The sequence below is a fragment of the Equus quagga genome, chromosome 11 (genome assembly GCF_021613505.1).
Source record: "Equus quagga isolate Etosha38 chromosome 11, UCLA_HA_Equagga_1.0, whole genome shotgun sequence".
Taxonomy (NCBI): domain Eukaryota; kingdom Metazoa; phylum Chordata; class Mammalia; order Perissodactyla; family Equidae; genus Equus; species Equus quagga.
Genome location: NC_060277.1, coordinates 81,312,910 through 81,335,602, shown reverse-complemented (window position 1 = coordinate 81,335,602; position 22,693 = coordinate 81,312,910). Strand labels below are relative to the sequence as shown.

General features: G+C 37.1%; 1 protein-coding gene across 1 annotated transcript in view; it reads left to right on the top strand.

The window, feature by feature from the left end:
- APPBP2 (amyloid beta precursor protein binding protein 2) overlaps nt 1-22,693 on the top strand; it is a 57,884-nt gene that overhangs the window by 25,335 nt on the left and 9,856 nt on the right. The window contains exons 5-10 of the mRNA XM_046675824.1: nt 13,174-13,342; nt 16,696-16,785; nt 18,102-18,169; nt 18,250-18,355; nt 19,066-19,190; nt 22,106-22,191. Of these exons, the coding sequence (XP_046531780.1) occupies nt 13,174-13,342; nt 16,696-16,785; nt 18,102-18,169; nt 18,250-18,355; nt 19,066-19,190; nt 22,106-22,191 (644 nt within the window). The remainder of the gene's footprint in view (nt 1-13,173; nt 13,343-16,695; nt 16,786-18,101; nt 18,170-18,249; nt 18,356-19,065; nt 19,191-22,105; nt 22,192-22,693) is intronic.

The following is a 22,693-nucleotide window of genomic DNA, read 5'->3' as shown; positions in this document are numbered from 1 at the left end:
TACTCCATTTACATTTCTAGAATTGTGCATAGCAAGATTAGTATTTTATGTATAAATTACTGTTTTCTTTAAAAATACATTTTTTAAGCAGGTGTACTTTAAAGGAAAGGCAAACAAATCTAGAAGTAACTCTTTGCCTTTACTGTCCTTATTTTTTCTGCATGTTACATTTAATTTTAGCTATTTTCATATAGGTTGGTTCTCTCCTGCAATTTGATTTGACATTTCTTAAAGAGGATTTTCTTTATAAAACTAAAGGGAAATCAAAATAAAGTTAAAAAAATAAATTCTTTGTCCTGAGTTAACTAAAGTCTGGTCAATTTACTGAATTTATAGTCTTTTATTTTTATTGAATAAAGGATCATATTTCTTTGGTATCTTAGAGATGAGTTAATTAAATCTGAACCCTTTCAGAGCTAGTATATAGATTCTTCTGTATGAAACCATTATTGGTTTAAGCTAAAATTGAGTAAAGCTCTCTCAAAGAGTTCAGTCTTTTGAAGTTGTCATTACTCTGTTTTATACAGGGCTTACCTGTGTTAGACAAACACACACACGTTCAAATCCTGAAGTTAATTTCGTAATGTGCAAACTTAATTATAAATAATATTTTAGAAGCTTGTGATAATTTCCCACAGATATTTTTAGAAGGATACAGTAAATTATAAGAATACTTGAGTGCAGAAACTATAAAGGATTGGTATTTGGACCTATAATTTGTAGTACTGATAAAAATAATGTCTGTGTCATCTTTCCTCCCCTCTTCTGCCTGTTCTATCTTTGTAGGAGTAGGAGACTAGACTATCTCATATGGGATTGGAGGGCTAGTTAAATGTTTCTGCATATATGAACTAGTTAATTTGGAACAGAAAAACCATTTTGTGTGACTTCATTGTAGATTCCTCTTTGTAGCACTCTTGACCAAAAGGTAAAACATTTTCTTCTTGTATTTGCTTGCTTTTTATGCACAAAATCAGAGGATTTATTTTACCCAGATAGCTAACATTTCTTCTGTCTGTCTAATTTCAAGCTCCTATATAAATCTTGCTTTAGTGTAGCCAAAAGATTTAGTTTTCTCGCAGGACCAAGGCTCCCTCTCTCCTTCCTATTTTGTCATCTTTAGCATGTAGCTCACATCATTATGTTTGCAAGTGTTATAGGGAGAAGAAGGTCAAAAGCCTCATGCCAACTGAGTATGCTTTTTCTTTTTCTCTTTTTTCAGTCAAAAAGATAGTTTCCCAGAAGCCCAGCCCTATCTTTTTGAAACTGGGAAACTGGGATACATTCTGTACATTCTCCAATTCATGTAAGGTGTTCTTGGAAGCAAAGCATTTTTAATTGTGCATATTGCTGCCCTGAATAAACTAATGGGTCTATATCAAGGAAGGGAGGGGAGGGGAATACTGCATAGGTAACTGTCAATACAGTGACTGTCCTGGCTGTCTTCAGAACAGGCGCATATGAAATTAGAAAAATACTTGGACCAAGAAACAAAACTATTTATAATACTAGTAGACTGCCTGTATACCTAGACATTTTGTTCTCATCAATTTGAAATTTCAAAATAAAATTTGTTTCTACACAAGTATACTTGCCAAATTCTTGGTCATTACAGGTGTATTTAATATAACATATAATATATAGTTTTGTCATCTCCTTAGTATTATTTGGAAAAAAGGCTAAATTTTTGTTACTTAGCTTTTTTTAGGGCAGAAAAATTGGGAGATTAATTAACCATTTTTTTCATTGACTTGGAGGAAAAATACTAATGAGATCCTTTGGCCAATCTCAGGTACCTTGAGCCTGATGTAAGAGTAAGAGTATGTTTTTTAATTTAATTTCACAAAACCAGTTTCTAATCTGGGGTTGGCATGGAAGCAGTAAAGAGCATCTTCTTTTTTTTTTTTTTAAGATTTTATTTTTCCTTTTTCTCCCCAGAGCCCCTGATACATAGCTGCATATTTTTAGTTGTGGGTCCTTCTAGTTGTGGCATGTGGGATGCCGCCTCAGCGTGGCTTGATAAGCAGTGCCATGTCCACGCCCAGGATCCGAACTGGCAAAACCCTGGGCTCCTGAAGCAGAGTACTCGAACTCAACCACTCAGCCACGGGGCTGGCCCTTAAATAAAAGTTTAATAATAACAAATCCCAAGGATAGTATACAAAAAGTGGTAAGCAGTGAATATAGTAATATTTAATTATATGTAAATGGAATAGTCAGAGATTGAAGGCCAAACAGGGAATTTGTAATATTTCTTAAGTAAGGATTTTTTCCAAACTGGAAATGAAACAAATTTTAGGAATAACATAAAACAGAAATTCTCAGTTACCACATACTATTAAATGTAAGTAAGATTTTTTTTCTTTTTCCCTGAAAATTATCCTTCAGTAAAGAGAGTTATGTTACAGAGTCCCTCGTGCTGTTTGATGTTCTTTCAAGTCTATTACTTTGAACAACAAATTACTATTTGAGAAAGAAATGTTAGCCTGAAAACTCAGCCAGTGCCAGTGTCAGTAAGCTCTTGGTGACCACTGGCAGAGTTTTCTTTTTAAGGAAGTGATGGAATTTAACACATTTACATTTATTCTGGAGGTCATTAAATAACCTTATAGTTGTGTTAGATGTCTTTATTAACTGGCTTTTTGAATATTACTTTGAAATGTGATATAGTAAGTGGTTTGGTTGTGGAGATTTTGAATGTCTACTTACTGTAGGTGGAATCAAAAAGCCCAGCAGTCCTATTGTTTTACAAATGGTTGCTGGTACCTTTGGATAAGTTTCTGGTGACATCATACTGCACTCAAAAGTGCTGATTTTAAAACAAGTGAAAATGTTTTACTCTGAAAAGCAAATGACTCAAAAAGTAGTTATGATGATGATGAAGATAAATATTTAAAGATGCATGTGAATAGTTGGAATAAAATTGTTTCATAAATTTCAAGAAGGAAAAGCAATTTTTGAAAATTTAATTTAGAATTTAAATATTTATGAGTGACATAAAGATTTAAATATTATAAGTTAAAAATGTTATCATATATATCCCTAAACTTGATATATTCAAGTTGGCCGAAAAACTTTTTGGATGGAAAATGGAAGCTTATGTTATTATATTTGGGTTAGTTTACATTGGGCGCATATATGATAGCCTATTTTAAAAATACACATATTAGGGACCTGGCCCTGTGACCAAGTTCCCGCGCTCCTCTTTGGCAGCACAGGGTTTCGCCAGATTGGATCCCGGGTGCAGACCTAGCACCTCTCATCAAGCCATGCTGAGGTGGCATCCCATGTAGCAGAAATAGAAGGACCTACAACTAGAATATACAACTATGTACAGGGGAGCTTTAGGGAGAAGAAGAAGAGGAAAAAAGAAAGATTGGCAACAGGTCTTAGCTCAGGATCAATCTTTAAAAAATGTACATTTGGGAAAATGTACTAGTACAACAAAGTGTTTATAAAGTTCTCATCTTTGTAAATGAAGTAGGAATGACTATCATTACTTAATGTTCAAACATTATCAGTGCTAGGAATGGATATATAATGATGTGTAATGGCAAAATATGATAGACATTCCAAAACAGGGTAGTGGGAGTAGGTGTAAGAATGATTGGAAACCCATCCAAGCTAGATATAAGTAAAGAAAATAGAGGAAATAACTAAGTGTGATAAATGAAAAATAGGTAACTAATGATAAATGAAAAATAATATGAAAAGATTAAAACTAAGTACAGCTATCATCACAATACATGTAAATAGGCTCAATTCCTCTATCTGAAGATAGCAGCTGCTGAGAGGATTAAAAAATGTGGTGTAGTGGTTAGGTTCATATGCTCCACTTTGACAGCCTGGGGTTCATGGGTTTGGATCCTGGGCATGGACCTGCACACCTCTCATTAAGCCGTGCTGTGGCAGTGTCCCGCATACAAAATAGAGGAAGATTGACATAGATCTTAGCTCAGGGACAATCTTCCCCACCAAAGGGTGAAAAAATGAAATCCAACGTATATTGTTAAAAGAAAACACCCCCAAACATTAATATTAACAAGAAAGCAGAATTCAGGATAAAAACCATTCGTTGATACAAAAGGGATATTGATAATAAAATGTACAATCCACAAAAAGGTCGTGAACCCATGTATAGCAAATAAGATAGCAGCTATCTACATAAGCAGTGTACCCTAAAATATAAAGAATCTAATAAAAAGATAATACAATATTGAGTGCCCCCATGGTAGGTTAATTCAGAATTCGTGGAAGTTAACAAGGAATTAGGTTTTTGTTTTTTGTTTTTTCTTTTGAGGAAGATTAGCCCTGAGCTAACATCTGCTGGCAATCCTCCTCTTTTTGCTGAGGAAGACTGGCCCTGAGCTAACATCCTCCATGCCCATCTCTTCTACTTTATATGTAGACTGCCTACCACAGCATGGCTTGCCAAGCGATGCTGTGTCTGCACCCGGGATCCGAACCAGTGAATTCCAGGCCGCTAAAGTGGAATGTGCCTACTTAACCGCTGTGCCACTGGGCCGGCCCTGGTTTGTTTTTTAAATTTTATTTTTCCTTTTTCTCCCAAAGGCCCCTGGTACATAGTTGTGTATTTTTAGTTGTGAGTCCTTCTAGTTGTGGCATGTGGGATGCCGCCTCAGCATGGCTTGATGAACAGTGCCATGTCCACTCCCAGGACTCGAACCGGGAAAACCCTGAGCCGCTGAAGCAGAGCTTGTGAACTTAACCACTCAGCCACGGGGCCGGCCCTAAGGAACCAGGTTTTTTCTGTCTCTTCCTCTATCCTCTGTGTGCCAGTTTTGTCTCTGGCTTGCTCTCCAGTGGTTATAAAAGTGCTGCCATGGTTTGAGGTATCACGTGGAGATTCCACATTGTCTAGTAGAAGAAAGACTCCCTTCCCAAGCACCATTTTTTAATCTTTAATGACAGGGAACCTTTCCCAGAAACCACCCAGCCTACTTACCCTGGAGTCTCACTAGCCAAAGCTAGGTCATTTGGTGACCTCTGAATCAATCACTGGCAAGCGGAATGGGTTCTCTACACTATGATTGTCTTAAACTAATCATGATTTACTCTTGAGTCCTATGAGAAGGGTTAATGCCTAAACAAAATGAGGGTTCTGCCAACAAGCATGGGGTACAGAAAATGGCTGTTTAGGGACCAACATTGTCTGTTACATCTTACAATGCTTTGTTCCTCCACTTAAAATTAAAACCACACCAGACTGACAAAAAAACGAGAGAATTAAATAAATAAAATCAGAAACATTAGCTGGAATATTTCTACCAACCTTCCATAGATATAATCATAAGAGAATCCTGTGAACAGTTGTATGCCAGCAAACTAGTTAATGTAGATGAAAGGGACAAATTAGAAACACGTAAATTACCTAAACTGGCCCAGGAAGAAATAGAAAATCTCAACAAACCTATAACAAGTTAAAGAGATTGAATGAGTAATCAAAAACCTTCCAACAAAGAAAAGTATGGCCTAAGACGACATCACTAGTGAATTCTGCCAAACATTTAAAGAAGGATTAACACCAGTCCTTTTCAAAGTCTGCTAAAAAATTGAAGAGGAGGGAACAGTTCCTAACTCATTCTATGAGGCCAGTATTACCCTGATACCAAAACCAGAAAAAAAGACATCACAAGAAGAGAAAATTACAGATTAATATCCCCTGTGACTATAGATGCAAAAATTCTCAACAAAATACTAGCAAATCGAATCCAATAGCATATAGAAGGATTATACACCATGACCAAGAGGGCTTTATCCTAGGAATGCAAAGGTGATCCAACATAAGAAAATCAGTGAATGCAATACACCATATTAATAGAATGAAGGGAAAAAAAAATGATGATGTCAGGGCTAGCCTGGTGGTGCAGCAGTTAAGTTCACATGTTCCGCTTCAGCGGCCCGTGCTTCACTGGTTTGGATCCTGGATGTGGACCTGCTCACCACTTGTCAAGCCATGCTGTGGCATGTGTCCCACATATGAAGTAGAGGAAGATGGACATGGATGTTAGCTCAGGGCCAGGCTTCCTCAGCAAAAAAAGAGGATTGGCGGCAGATGTTATCTCAAGGTTAATCTTAAAAAAACAGAAAACATCATCTCAGTTGACACACAAGCCATTTGACAAAATCCAACACCCTTTTATGGTTAAAAACACTTAATAAACTAGGAATAGATGGGGGGCTGGCCCCGTGGCTGAGTGGTTAAGTTCGCGTGCTCCGCTGCAGGCGGCCCAGTGTTTCGTTGGTTCGAATCCTGGGTGCGGACATGGCACTGCTCATTAAACCACGCTGAGGCAGCGTCCCACATGCCACAACTAGAAGGACCCACAACAAAGAATATACAACTATGTACTGAGGGGCTTTGGGGAGAAAAAGGAAAAAAAAAAATCTTTAAAAAAAAAAAAAACTAGGAATAGATGGGAACTTCCTTATTTATGAAAAACCCACAGCCAACATCATAGTCAATGGTGAAAGACTGAAAGCTTTCCCCCAAGAACAAGAACAAGACAGGGATGCCTGCTTTCACTACTACTAGTCAACATCGTCCTGAAAGTTCTAACCAAAGCAGTTAGACAAGAAAAAGAAATAAAAAACATCCATATTGGAAAAAAAGTAAAACTATCATTTCATACTAGAATTGGACTTTATCAAAATTAAAAACTTTTCAAAGGACATTATCAATGTGAAAAGACAACTTACAGAATAGGATAAAATATTTGCAAATCATACATCAGATAAGAGTCTAGTATTCAGAATATATCAAGAACTAGATTTGTGCACCCTATGTTCATCGCAGCATTATTCACAATAGCCAAGATGTGGAAGCAACCCAAGTGCCCATCAACGGATGAATGGATAAATATATGTACACACACACACGCAATGGAATACTACTGAGACATAAGAAAGAGAAAATTGTGCCATCTGTGACAACATGGGTGGACCTTGAGGGTATTATGCTAAGCAAAATAAATCAGAGAAAGACAAACACCATATGATTTCACTTATATGTGGAAGATAAACACTTGGATAAGGAAGAACGGGTTAGTGGTTACCAGAGGGGACGGGGGTGGGAGGGAGGGTGAAAGGGGTAAAGGGGCACCTTTGTATAATGACGGATAAAAATCAGACTGTTGGTGGTGAACAGGATGCAATCTGTACAGAAACTGAAATATAATCTACACCTGAAGTTTACAGAATAAGTCAATATGACCTCATTAAAAAAAAAAAAAAGCTAGAACTCAACAACAACCCAATTACAAAAGAGATAAAGGACTTGACATTTCTTCAAACAATATATGTAAATGGCCATTAAGCTCATGAAAAGATGCTCAACATCATTTATCATTAGGGAACTACAAATCAAACACAATGAGATACCACTTAACACCTACCAGGATGGCTGTAATTAAAAAAAAAAAAACAGCCCAGAAAACAAGTGTTAGCAATAATGTAGAGGAATTGGAATTCTCATGCATTGCTAATGGAAATGTAAAAGGTGCTGCTGCTATGGAGTACAGTTTGATGGTTCCTTAAGAAGCTGAACAGGTTTGGCCCGGTTGCCGAGTGGTTAAGTTTCCACACTCCGCTTTGGCAGCCTACGGTTTCGCTCGTTTGGATCCTGGGCATGGACATGGCACCGCTCGTCAGGCCATGTTGAGGTGACATCCCATATGCCACAACTAAAAGACCCACAACTAAAATATACAACTATGTGCTGGGAGGATTTGGGGAGAAAAAGCAATTAAAAAAAAAAAGCTGGACAAAAAATTACCGTATGACCTAGCAGTTTCACTCCTCTATGTGTGTGTGTGTATATATGTATATCTCCCCCCAAAAAATTGAAAACAGGGACACAAATGGATATCTGTATGTCAGTGTTAACTGCAGAATTTTTCACAGTAGCCAAAAGGTGGAAACAACCCAAGTATCCATCAGCAGATGAATAGATAAACAAAATGTGTCATGTGTATACAATGGAATATTTTGATACGTACTACAATGTAGATGAACCTAGAGAGTCATATCCTAAGTAAAATAAGCCAGATGTAAAAGAATGAATACTATGTGATTCTACTTACATGAAATATCTATTGGCAAATTTATACAGACAAAAAGTAGATTAAAAGTTACCAGGGGCTGGCCCCATAGTGTAGTGGTTAGGTTCGGCTCGCTCCATTTTGGCCACCTGCGTTTGGATCGCAAACACCACCCGTCAGCCATGCTGTGATGGTGACCCGTATACAAGATAGAGGAAGATTTGCACAATGTTAGCTCAGGCTTAATCTTCCTCAAGCAGGAAAAAAGGGAGAAAGATTGGCAATGGATGTTAGCTCAGGGCGAATCTTCCTTGGACAAAAAAGAAAGTTACTAGGAGCTGGAGTGTAGGGGGAGAATTGGAAGCTATTGTTTGTTACAGAGTTTCTGTTTGGGATGATGAAAAATTTTGGAAATGGACAGTGGTGATGGTTGTACAACAGGGTGGTGAATACACTTGTGCATCGATTAACAAGAGGGATACATTCTGAGAAATGTATCATTAGGGGATTTGGTCGTTGTGTGAACATCATATAGCCTACTTACACGAACCTAAATGGTATAGCCTACTACACATCTAGGCTATATGATACTAGTATTATGGGACCACTGTCATTTATGCAGTTTGTCATCGACCAAAATGTCATTATGCGGTGTATGACTTTATAATGCCACTGAATTGTATACTTAAAAACGGTTAATACCAGGGCCGGCTCCATGGCTGAGTGGTTGAGTTTGCACGCTTCACTTCGGCAGCCTGGGGTTTCTCCGGTTGGGATCCTGGGCGTGGACATGGCACCACTCGTCGGGCCATGTTGAGGCAGCATCCCACATGGCACAACTGGAAGGACCCACAACTGAAAATACACAACTATGTACCGGGGGGGGGGGGTGTGCTTTGGGGAGAAAAAGGAAAAATAAAATCTTTTTTAAAAAAGTGGTTAATATGGCAAATCTTGTGTTATGTATTTCACCACAATAGAAAAAAAAACGACGATTGTTAGCTCAGGGGCAGTCTTCCTCACCAAAAAAAAAACCAAAACACCTAATAGTCTTTATTTTTGTTATCCATTTTCCTTTTATTTCATTATCCGTTATTTTATTATTCAATCTTCCTCTTTCAGTCTGTCATTTATTTCCAAAATTCTTAAATAGTTTTTGGAAGAATAAACTTGTAAGCAGGCGAGAGATTCTCTTCCTTTAAGTTTACTTTTAGTGTATATATATGTATTTTTTAAGATTTTACTTTTTTTTCCTTTTTTTCTCCCCAAAGCCCCCGGTACATAGTTGTGTATTTTTAGTTGTGGGTACTTCCACTTGTGGCATGTTGGATGCCACCTCAGCATGGCCTGATGAGCAGTGCCATGTCCGTGCCCAGAACTCGAACTGGCGAAACCCTGGGCCGCTGAAGCGGAGTGCGCGAAGTTAACCACTGAGCCACAGGGCCGGCCCCAGTGTATTTTATTTTTGTCCTGTCTATTTCGTGAGGCTCTAACTAGTCATTTTGCTCACACTTATAGTAAATATATTCATAAACTAATAACTTTTAAATTTATGTTTTCCATTTCAAACAGTGAATTGTTTAACCGATGAAATAGTAATTGTTTCTGACAATAACTATTGATTAAGTAGATATGATTTTATGTGATCATAAAAATAAAATACTACAGGGGCCGGCCTTGTGGCCGAGTGGTTGGGTTTGTGTGCTCTGCTTCGGCGTCCCAGGGTCCCGCCAGTTTGGATCCTGGGCGCGGACATGGCATCGCTCATCAAGCCATTCTGAGGCAGCGTCCTACATGCCGCAACTAGAAGGACCCACAACTGAAATATACAACTATGTACTGGGGGGATTTGGGAGGAAAAGGAAAAAATCTTTAAAAACAATAAAGTAAAATACTATAGAACGAGGTATATGGGAAATCTCTGTATCTTCTGCTCAGTTTTACAGTGAACTAGAACGGCTCTAAAAAATAGATCTATTTTTAAAAAATAAAAAGATAGAATACTATGGTAGAGCCACATTTGGAGAGCCTCGAAGACCTGCCTTTTCCTTAGGCTGTGTTGAGGCAAACTTAGGTCTTCACGTGGACCAGAAGTCCTTGGATCATACATCCTGCTCACTGTTGGTCCAGATGGACACACAGACTCTGAAGAGCCTCCATATGTTTAATTTGCCCTTTTCTTTCAATAGACAATAGCAGAGACTGGAGAAAATAGCAACGTGTGCTTTTTTGGCATAAAAATTTAGTTTGCTACCTCCTTCGTATGCCAGTTATTAAATAATTTCTAGAAACTTATTTTTAGGGGGAATACCTACAGTGAAGTTTGTTTGTAAAGTAATTCTTAGTATTGTAGAAATGAGAGATCAACACTGTTCTTTTCATTTTCTAAATTTACAACCTATTCCTGGGTTTAACGTTTTTTTTCATTCACCCATTTGGATAACTATCAAATCTGTATTTCTAATACCAATCCTTTTTTTCTCAAGGATTTTTTTTTCTGGACTGTTGTAGTAGCTCCTGTCCTCGTTGCCTCCTTGCTTCTACTCTTGGCTTTACTATAATCCATTCTCCACACTGCAGCCAGAACAATTTCTAGAGTTGCACTGTTCAATATGGTAGCCATTAACCATATGTGACTATTTAAATTTAAATTAATTAAAGTTAAAAATTAAAAATAAGTCCTCGGACACACTAGACACGTTTCAGATGCTCAATAACCGTTTGTGGCTAATGGCTGCCAAATTGGGCAGATGAGGTATAGAACATTTCAGGAAGTTCTGTTAGAAGCATTGTTAAGCATAAGTCAAATAATCTCACTCACTTTTGCATTCAGAACTCGTTACTGTGGCCAGCAAGGCCCTATAAAATCTTCCTTATCTCTGCTTTCTCATCTCTCTTTACAAAATCCTTTATTCATAATATTCCAGACACATGGCCTTCTTCCTGTTCTTTGATCATGCCAGAATTTTTTTCCCTTTCTCAGGGCCTTTGCATTTGTTCTTTCTTCTGTTTGGAACTTGCTTCCCCCCAGATCTTCACATGATTGCCTCTTCATCATTTCGGTGTCAACTCAACTCAGATGTTACCCCCTTAAGAGATTTCTTCCCTGTCTACCTGAGCTCCTCCTTTAAGAAGCTCTTGATCATATTACTCTATTTTTGTCATCTTCATAGCATTTATTCAATGTCTGCCTCACTGCTGTGTTTGCCTACCCTAACACACTTCCTGCCGCTGGAATGAAGCTTCTTACAGCCATGGGTTTTTCTCTCTCTCTCTTACCACTACATCCCTTGCCCCTGGAAAAGTGCTGCCTGTAATAGGTGCTCAGTCAGTACTTGACGATGAGAGTCCCAAAACTTTATCATCTAACCTACTGTGTTTGTTTTTACTATAGTCTTTTACTAGATTTCAGTTTTGTTTTCCTATGTATGGTTTCCATTGTGACAGAGGTCATTGCAAACTACTTGGTCATTAGATCAGCAATTTGACAGTCAAGTGACATTCTCTTTATTCTGGTTCAGTACACTTAACTGTAGCATGAAAAGTTGTCTGTGTACCAAAACATTTGTTTTTCTACCTAAAAATGTAAATCCAATCAACTTACCATTCTAGAGTAGCCTGATAAAATTATTGCATTTTATTTCTGCTTTAAGTTGGAATTTGTTATTGTGAAAGATACTCCATTCAGAAATTTTTATTAACCTTAGTTTATTGTTTTGCTTGAGGGTTTTAGTCTTTTCTAAAACTGTATAGAGAGTGTTCGGAGGATACACACTGGCATTGTATAATATTTGCCACCTTATTGAATAGTCTTGGTTCATTTGAATGTATTCTGTTTTCCCTGACTACAAAGAATCACAGAGATTAGAAGATTGTTACAGTGTTTCTAATCCTAGGTCACTGATATGTTAGTACTTTTGGTGTAGATACCAAAAATAAACTTTAAGTATCTGATTTTTTTTTATATACTCCTGAAGAATACTTCTTAACCTCTCCATACTTGGTTTTCTTTATTTTTTTGGGGGGGGAAGATTAGCCCTGAGCTAACATCTGCCACCAATCCTCCTCTTTTTTCTGAGGAAGACTGGCCCTGAGCTAACATCCGTGCCCATCTTCCTCTACTTTATATGTGGGACGCCTGCCACAGCATGGCTTGCCAAGCGGTGCCATGTCTGCACCCAGAATCCGAACTGGTGAACTCCAGGCCGCCGAGGTGGAACGTGTGCACTTAACCGCTGCACCACCGGGCTGGCCCCTTGGTTTTCTTTTAAATGATTTTTATACCTTGTTCCCTCTCAGGGCTGAGCATTTTCAGAAAATTGTATTGGCGTGATACATGGACATAATGTTCTAATTTATTATAATAAATACATAAATATATGTCCAGTCCTCACACTATTCTCCTGTCTTGTATGGTCTCTACAGATGTATGGTCTGTTGCTATCTAGACATGAGGCTGACCTGAAGCATTTTACTACTTTTGCATATCATTAGATAGTCAGCATGGTTTTACAGTTAACTTTGTGTAAAGAACTCTGTATTTTTCCACCGTAGAGGATAAAAGTTATAAAAGAAACAGCAGACCACTATTTTCAGTGAACTTATCTTACGGGAAAGATAAGCAAAAATGAGCATTTATGAAGCAACATGAAATGAGTGGTAACTGATCAAGTGTTGCACAAATATACTAGAAAAAAGAACGGAAAGTAATGGTAGGTAATGGTATTTCACATTGATTTTTATTTTACTTCATTGTTTTCCAAATTTTTTATAATGAGACTGCATTACGTTTGGATTTAGAACAAAAACGGTTAAGTGTTAGATGTAGCACATGCTGAGTGGACAAAGTATACAGAATATTTAGAGAAGATAAGGCATCAGAGTTGTGTAAGATTAATCGTGGGTAGCTTTTTAGGGAGATCGTCTACTTCATTATGTGCATTGGTCAATCCTAGTTTGGACCAGGCAGTTCTTTTCCAATGCAGCCTCATTTCCTCCATCTACATACCTTACCTTAACTCATTTGGGTGCTACATAGTGATCTGTAAGAAGTTATCAGGTCTACCATGCTGGAAATATCAAAAATAGAGAAATGTTATTTGTGCTCTTGCAGGTTGCTTCATGTGCGAAATGGAAACTGCAAATATCATTTGGGTGAAGAAACATTTAAGTTAGCTCAGACCTACATGGATAAACTCTCAAAACATGGCCAGCAAGCAAACAAAGCTGCACTCTATGGAGAACTGTGTGCACTCCTGTTTGCGAAAAGCCACTATGATGAGGTGAGTGTTTTGAGGTGCATTTCATTGTGTCCCGTAATTAACTATAAAATAGGATAAATCATATAATCTCACATTTGTCTTAATAGATGTCATTTTCACATATTAGATTTACTTAAAGCAGTACACATTCGTAAGGGAATATTTAAAATCAGGCAAAAGGAGTATTCTATGAGATGGATTTTATACATATACATGTATGATTTAGGGCCTGTTTTTGTTCTAATTTGACCAAATGTGTCTCTGCCCTAAGTTATTTTGATGGACATGCTCTGTTAAGTTAACCTTTAATAGATGGTTTTTCTTGGATGTGTAGCTCTGGGTGAATTTGCATAACTTGAAGGTGTTCATTTCAATGGGAAGCTAGATTTTATTTATACCTTACTGCATTGTTTTGCTCCTTCCTCTGCCTGATGAAAAAGATAGCAGCTTCCCGCTTGGCTTTATACTGTTAAATTAGTGCTTTGGTGCTGATTAAGACATAATTGAGAAGTGATCTATTTATGTTTAACTCCTTTGCTTGATTGCTTTATTTATGGAAGAATATCATAATTAATTTCATGTTCTCAGATAATTGTCATTTAGCTTTTGTATTTTAAAATTATCCCCATCTTGATTTTTGCCCCATTGCTATCAATACGTATACATATACATACATACATATATATATATATATATATATATATATATTCATTCCAGGTTTAAAGAAAAATTACAATTAGAAATGGAACTAGAAAATTCTAGAATAATTATGAAGTGATATTGTGCAACCCCAATGCTAGACTCATCCTGCTTTTAGCATATATATAAGAAGGCATCAAACCCATGTGTAAAAATCTAAAACCCTTATCAGCATGCCTACAGTTTCTCAGGAGGTTTGTGTATGTTCTGGTTATTTTTGATGCTGAATTCCTGTGTCCGCTAAATTAATTCTGTTGATGGATTGTTTTGCTGCCTGCTGTCTGCAATGACTGTTGTACCACTTATCAACCCAGATGAAAAACATAGCCCCGGGGCTGGCCCCATAGCTGAGTGGTTAAGTTCGTGTGCTCCGATTCGGCCGCCCAGGGTTTCACCTGTTTGGATCCTGGGCGCAAACATGGCACCGCTCATCAGGCCATGTTGAGGCAGCATCCCATATGCCACAACTAGAAGGACCCACAACTAAAAATACACAACTGTACACTGGGGGGCTTTGGGGAGAAAAAGGAAAAATTTTAAAAATCTTAAAAATTAAAAAAAACCCAGAAAACCGTAGACCCTTTCTATGATTTTCACATACCAAAAAAGCTCCATTCACAGAAGGCCTTTGTTTGGATAGCTAACTTTACTGGAAATGAGAGTGAGGTAAACAACAGTTTGAGTATTAGAAAAGCCTGTCTTCAAAGTTCTTCAGGTGCCCCACCATCTCTCTATCTCTGTGTGAGAACTCATCTTAGTCACCTCTGGTTCCTCTTCCATCGTTTCTTTTCATACTCCCTTCTGAAACTCTGCTGTCTTCTTTCTGTTACACAGAATGATTCATATCTTGCCATTCTTTACTCCCATACTCGGCTCCAGGCCCATCTTAATATGTCCAGACCCACCAATGTCTTCACTGGGACAAAAGTGCCTTTTGCTTACCAGTTTCCACATTCTTTACTAGGCAGTTAGTATTTAATTGACTAATTTGGATTGGGGATTTATACTGTGCCTTGTTCGTGGCCTTTAAAACTCTCAGCACGTTCATGAGAAATATTTAAGTCTCTAGATATTTCTTGGATAATTGTGATAATTCATTCTTTTAAATATAAATAAATTTGTCATTGATATTTACAGAAAAGTACACAAATCTTGAGGATATGATTTGATGAATTATAATATTCTGATACTAGAGTAGGCTAGGCTATGCAGAGATAACGTCAACCCCAAAATGGCAGTGACTTGGACCAGTGAAAGTTTATTTCTTGCTTATACTACAACCTGTCTTGGGATGTCTGTGACTGCCTGACATTATGTCTACACTTTGCTCCAAACCTCATATGGTGGAGCCGCCTCTCTAGAACGTTACCAGCCTTGGAGCAGAGGCAGGCACATCTTGGGAAAGGACTGCTCACTCTTAGAGCTTTGTCCCAGAAATAGCACATTTCACTTCTGTTCATGTTTTAACTGGCTGAAGGAAATCATGTGACCCCTCGTCTTTAATGTGGAAGATAAGTTTATCCTTCCCCAAGGAAGAGCAGTAAATACTTTAAAGCAATAAAAGTCTACCACAATTCTAAAGATTTTACCTTGTTACTCTGGAATAAAATCAGCTTATCTAGTATCTTACAAACAAACCAGATTTTTTTGGCTTAAATCACATACATTTCATTTTTGCACCAAAATTGCTTCTGAATACCTACATCTTTTAGGTGGAATGGAAGAGAAGGAAGCTTGCAGAGGAAAACAAATGCTTGTTTATTTGTCCTCCTCCCTTTCCTGTGATCCTTCATAATACTGTTTTGTTTCTTTGAAGTAGTTCTTACTATCCAAAGTAATTTGTTTGGATTTTTTTTCTTTCTCCTGCCAAGCACTAGGAGAGGAAGGATATTCTGTGTTTTGTTCCCCACTACATCCCTAGATGCTAGCACATTCCCTGGCACTTAACTTTCTGCACCTCAGTTTCCCGTGATAATACATATCTCATAGGGCTTTTTTTTTTTTCCTTCTCCCCAAATCCCCCCAGTACATAGTTGTATATTTTAGTTGTGGGTCCTTCTAGTTGTGGCATATGGGATGCCGCCTCAGCATGGCCTGACAGGCGGTGCCATGTTCACGCCCAGGGTCCGAACTGGCAAAACCCTGGGCCCCGAAAGCGGAGTGCACGAACCCAATCACTCGGCCACGGTGCCAGCGCCTCTCATAAGGCTTTTGTGTCAATTAAATGTGTTAATGCCCATAAAGTGCTTAGAACAATAGCTGGCACAAAGTAAGATATAAAATAATTAAGATATAAAATAATTGTTATAGTAGAGGAAGCAAAGTACAGGAAGCCTAGTGTGGGGCCAAAACCTGAAAGACAAGCTAGGTGGGTTAATGAGTTGGAGGAAGGAGGAATGTATTCTAGGGCAGAGGGAACAGTATGTGCAAAGACTTCTGGGCAAGAGAGAGCATGCCTCTAATGTCCTGAATATCTTTTACATATTCAAAGAAAAATGTAATAAATTATACTTTCAAGAAAACTTAGCCTTGGAGATAAGTTGTAGTGTAAATATTTTGCATGTATTCTTATTCAGGTACTTGAAAGCTTGCAGGAAAAATTCACAATCATTTCATTTCATTAAGTACTGTCAATTTGATTTATCGTTTTTGCTCTTCTATAAATATTTTTTTAGGCATACAAATGGTGCATTGAGGCAATGAAAGAAATTACAGCAGGCTTACCAGTCAAAGTTGTGGTGGATGTTTTAAGACAAGCTTCTAAGGTGAATATAATGTTAAAATTGTTAAGTGAATTATAGAAGTTAGCAAGCTTTAAATTTAACTTAGTTAACCTCTTATTTAACAAATTAGGTATTGTATACTCCATGAATTAACAAGGTCTGTCTATGCTCGGTTTTAGAAATCTGTAGACTTTAGCTAATTTTCCTATACCCAGAAAACCTGTGAAAACATTCACTTTGATAATTCAGCTCACTGAAGTAGAGACAGAAGTAGTATTTTGGATTTTGGTGCTATTCTGGCTTGAATTTGTTTTTCTTAAACCTTTGCAGTAACCTGAATCCCTTATGCAACAGTTGTAGAGGCTTTGGTCAATTTTCTCCTAATGGATGGTCTGGGATTCAATCTTTTAGCCGTGGTATTGCAATCTCACAGTATGACAGCTTTCTGTACTTGACCTGCTGGGCAATACTTACTTGATTTTTCCTCTGGTTTCTTCTTATTCTGTAAATAAATGCATTAACTCTTTGAGGTCATTTAATAATATTTAAAAATTTCTGCTCTGGTATCACTGAGGCTTTAAAGCATTTATGTACTTTTCAGATATGCTCTTTCTGACCAGAGATTTTTCAATTTTGGGTATTCCGTTTTGGTTGGTTTTATTTATGGAAATTTCAGTTAGATGAAAGATTCTAAACTTACAGATTTAGAAGAGTCTAAGGTTTCTGTGAAATTTATTAAATAAGGCATTTTAGAGCAAGTAAGTATTCAGGTTATCAGAGCTAGAAGAGAGATATTAATATGTTTTTAATTAAGTTAAAACACTGGATATACATTTAATATGAAGATAGCTTAATGTATGTTCAAGATTTATATTTCTGTATTCAGTGACAGAGCTTAAAAACTACTGTCTAGTCTTATGAATCAAAATATTTTCAGAAATAGGAAAACTTGAAATTCAGTGTTTTTCAAAATTATTAGATGAAAACTGCAAGATAGTTGTTAGTCATTCTAGAACTGGGATATAAGTAAGTATCTTAGAAGATAATATGGTGAACTCTCCAACTGTTTTATTTTAATAATATGGAAGGATGGGAATATACCAGCTTCATAAGGTGACTTTGTTATAGCAGATTTGTATTGGGCATGACTATCAATTTTAAATTTTAAAATTTCCCAGGATACATACACATCTGTTTATAATAGAATTTTCAAGTATTTGGAAGGAAAGAAGTGAGAAATGTTTGAAGATGCTTTTTTTCTTTTTGACTATTATAGTCTGAATAGATAAACTATACTTATTTTAGCACACTAATTAACTGTTTGAGGGTTATTTAACAATTTTTCACTTTATCTGTAGGCTTGTGTTGTAAAACGTGAATTTAAGAAGGCAGAACAGTTAATTAAACATGCAGTGTATTTGGCACGGTAGGTGATTATTATTAAAAATAACATTTCAAGTTGTCTTTCTCTACTTTATATCCTAATAGTTTTGTATCTTTTTGTAGAGATCATTTTGGATCCAAACACCCAAAATATTCTGATACACTGCTAGATTATGGGTTCTACTTACTCAATGTAGACAATATCTGTCAGTCTGTTGCAATTTATCAGGTATGTTTGTAGTTAGACTTTTTTTTCTCTCAACCTAAATTGACTTACTGACCTGTATTTGTGTGGTGTGTATAACCCATTCTCTAAAAATAATTCTTTCTTAGCCCCTCCTCACATATGGCACACCGTTATATTACTAAATAATACCTAGAAGATTTAAAAGTTAATGTTTTAGGAATTAAAGAGAATCATCCAGGAGAAGAGTTATTGAGTTGTAGACCCAAATTTAAGAGTACTTTTCCATTTTTGATTTGTTCAGGTGATGGCTTGTCTTTGTTGTTGATTTAGCAGAAGTCATTATAGCTGCCTTTGTATAGCAAGGAGAGTTGGTAGCAATTATTTTAAGCCTATCATAGTCATTCTCTGGTGAATGGCATTTTATGGCTTTGCTCTGGACAAGGTGTCCTTCATTTTATAGCTCACTTCTGAAGAAGGACCTAGAGAGAACACTGATGTGATTCCCAAGACATATGAATGATTTTTATTGTTAGACCATTGCCTTTTAAGTCAAACTCAATCTTCAGAAAATCAGCCTTACAGGTGACTCTTACGTTCTATTATGATTTAAATACAGCAGGACTTTTCTTCCTTCAAAAATGATGGGATTGAGTATATAGAATATATATTTAAGTTAGTAGGATGCTTAATTTAACTGGGTAGTGTTTTCTAAGGATTTACAGTATTATCAATTATTTTCATGACTTTTTCAGGCAGCCCTTGACATTCGGCAGTCAGTATTTGGTGGCAAAAATATCCATGTAGCAACAGCTCATGAAGACTTGGCTTATTCCTCTTACGTTCACCAGTATAGCTCTGGGAAATTTGACAATGCACTGTAAGTTGCACATTCCTTTTCAGTGAGGGATTAAATGCTGTTGTTATTGTTTTGCTTTGTTTCTCCCATTACAATAATATTTAATATACATTATGAATTAAATTTGTCTTCCTAGAGCTTTAACAAGGTTCCCAAAATGTTCTTGAATTTATAAAATCATACCAATTTATAAGCCATTCATTTAGGTCTTATATGGTTTAATATTAAAACTTTGTATATCTTCACATAGAATATGACTTATCTTTTGAATATTTCCTTCAATAATTTTTCTTTGAGTAATATAGTAGACTCTGGCTAATTGGCAGGCTTAACCTCTAAAAACCTCTTGCTCACAACACACAGAAATACTGAATAAAATATAACAACCATCTCTTTTTGTTTGTTTCTTTTTTGTTTTTGTTTTAAAGATTTTATTTTTCTTTTTTCTCCCCAAAGCCCCCTGGTACACAGTTGTATATATTTTTAGTTGTGGGTCTTTCTAGTTGTGGCATGTGGGATGCCGCCTCAGCATGGCCTGATGAGTGGTGCCGTGTCTGTGCCCAGGATCCGAACCAGTGAAACCCTGGGCCACTGCAGTGGAGCTCACGAACTTAACCACTTGGCTACAGGGTGGGCCCTCTTTTTTGTTTTTTTGCTGAGGAAGATTCGCCCTGAGCTAACATCTCAGCTAGTATTCCTCTATTTTGTATGTGGCTCGCCATCAACAACATGGACACTGACAAGTGGTATAGTTCTGCACCCAGGAACAAACCCGGGCCACCAAAGTGGAGCATGCCAAACTTAACCACTTAGACCATGGGGCTGGTCCCACAACCGTCTTTTTAAAATGCATAACTGAGCTTGCAGGAGAGAGAGGAAATCCCCTAAGGCCAATAATAGACTAAAATCCAAAAGAGGAGGCATGACTGATAGTATAATTGCCCTTCAGTGATAGGAAAGCTTAGAATTTTCTGTAACTTTGGTTGAACAACAATCCTGGGTTTAAGAGACAAGACATTTAGCCCACAGGAAGCTGTGAATTAGAATTGAAACCCTCCCATGAAGCCAAGATCAAGGCTACACCCTCAGGGAAAAGGGTAGACTAGGGAAAAAAATCTGCCCACTGGCAAGAGATATAACAAAGAAATTTATCTGTCTCAGGTTGGGCTCTCAGTTGAACTAAAAAGGAGCCTCAGAGGGAAATTTATAATGACAGACTTGGCACCACCCCTGTGTTTGGGCATCTTAAATGCAGGAACCCCCAAACTGAGAAAAACATTAAAAAGCAGTTTGGTACTGCTAGTTCTCCTGGCATGCCTTTCAAGGGAAATGCAAAACTCTGGGAATAATTAACCCTCAACACAAACCATACAAAATTCCCATAGGTCTAGCTCTACCTGAGATGAACTCACCATAAAAAAAATTAAAAATAAGTAAGGAAACATTTCTCTATGAATGAGAGTCAGCAGACATAATGAACAAGGTTAGAACCCTAAGAATGGTAGTTAACAGAACTTTTTGGTTGATGCTATAAAATAAATATATTCTTAAATAATTAAAGATATAAAATGACATTGGCACACCATGGCCTACAGGCAAAATAAAGTTTTATTGGAACATAGCAATGCTCATTTGCTCATGTGTTGTCTATGGCTGCTTTCATGCTACAACAGGAGAGTTGAGTAGTTGGGATAGATTGTGTGGCCCACACAACTGAAAGTATTTACTGTCGGGCCTTTACAGAAAAAAATTGCTGACTCTGATATAAAAGGAGGAATGAGTAATGTTTTAGAGGAAAAATAAAGGAAAAAAGGCAGATTTAAAAATAAAACAACTGATACGTGCTACAACATGGATAAACTTTGAAAACGTTATGCTAAGTGAAAGAAGTCAGTTAGAAAGGACCACATAGTATATGATTCCATTTATAAGAAATGTCCAGAATAGGCAAATCCAGAGACAGAAAGTAAATTGGTGGTTTCCTAGGGATGGGTGGATGGAGCAGGGGTTAGAGGATAGGATTTCTTTTGGGTGTGATCAAAGTATTTTGAAATTGATTGCGGTGATGGGTGCATAACTGAATATGCTAAAAATCGTTGAATGTGGACTTTAAATGGATGAATTGTGTGGTATGAATAATATCTGAAGAGATGTTATAAAAAATAAAATAATAGCTAGAATTGGAAAGTAGTCATTTACATTAAGACTCAGTAGACAAGTTAAACAGCAGATTAGACACAACTAAAGAGATAGTGAATTGGAAGACAGATTGGAGAAAATTAATGATTACCTGGAAGATGGGAATAGAAGGCTTGGGGTTGTTTGAGAGGAACTGGAAGATAAAATAGACAAATTGCTTACCTTCTCTTTGGTCAGATGGGCTGTAAACAAATAACCAAACATGTCAGGTGAGAATACGTGCTGTGAAGAGTAACAACATAAGCTAAGGGTTTAGAGAGTGATGATAGAGTTTTAGGGACTTTTCTATAGGCTCATCTGGAAAGGCTTTTCAATAGGGAATGAGCCATGTGGATACTCAGGGGAAGAGCTTTCCAGAGAGACGATAAAGCAGGAGTCCTAGAAACCTGCTTTGCAGGGTCAGAAAACTGCTAGGCCTGTGTGGCTGGAAAGGAAAGAAGGGGTTGGTTCCAACAGTGGTAGGAGATGACATCAGAGATGTAGCCCAGTGAGAGATCATGTTGAGCCTTATAAGCTGTAAAAACAGCTTCACAGTTTATTCTAAGATGGGAATCCATTGGATGTTAAAAGTTTGGTCCACAACAAATTGGAAATTTAAAACAAAAACTGATCCTTTATTTACCCCAGATAGTTTTAGAAATTCTATCGGTGTTAAATAATAAGTTGTGATTTGTTTTAAATACTTAGATCCTTTATAACTACAAAGAAATGGCAGAACATATCTATCTGTATTGCAGATTTCATGCAGAAAGAGCTATTGGTATCATTACCCACATCCTACCTGAAGATCATCTTCTTTTGGCTTCTTCAAAGAGGGTGAAAGGTACCCTTTGTAATCTAGTCTTTATATATATATATATTAGATTTCTTCAGCTGTCACTTGTACTAGTTGTGTAGTCTCTGGTATTTTTAAATTGATGGTATATGGTATAAAATAGGGGTATTTGTTTATTTCCTTGGGAGTAATAGCATAGGACTAGACTGTATCTACATATTACTAAGATAACTAATTTACTGGTTTAAAGTATTTACCTGCAGCTCCACTTAAGAATTTCCAGTGGTTCATAATAAAAGGTTGTTTGCTTCTCTCGTGTAATGTTAATAAATCATATCTCTATCTTTCTATCTGTCTATCTCTCTGTCTTCCTTCCTTTTCTTTCGAAAGGAGGATGGAAGAATATCACAGATGATTCTTTTTGCACAGTAACAGGGTAGTAAGCTGAAGATGGGTTTTTCACATACCTTCAGCTTTATAGTGCAGGATTCTGAAACTCGGCTTCTTATCAGGTTACCCTTAATGTCGCAAAGCTTTTACCAAATCCCCT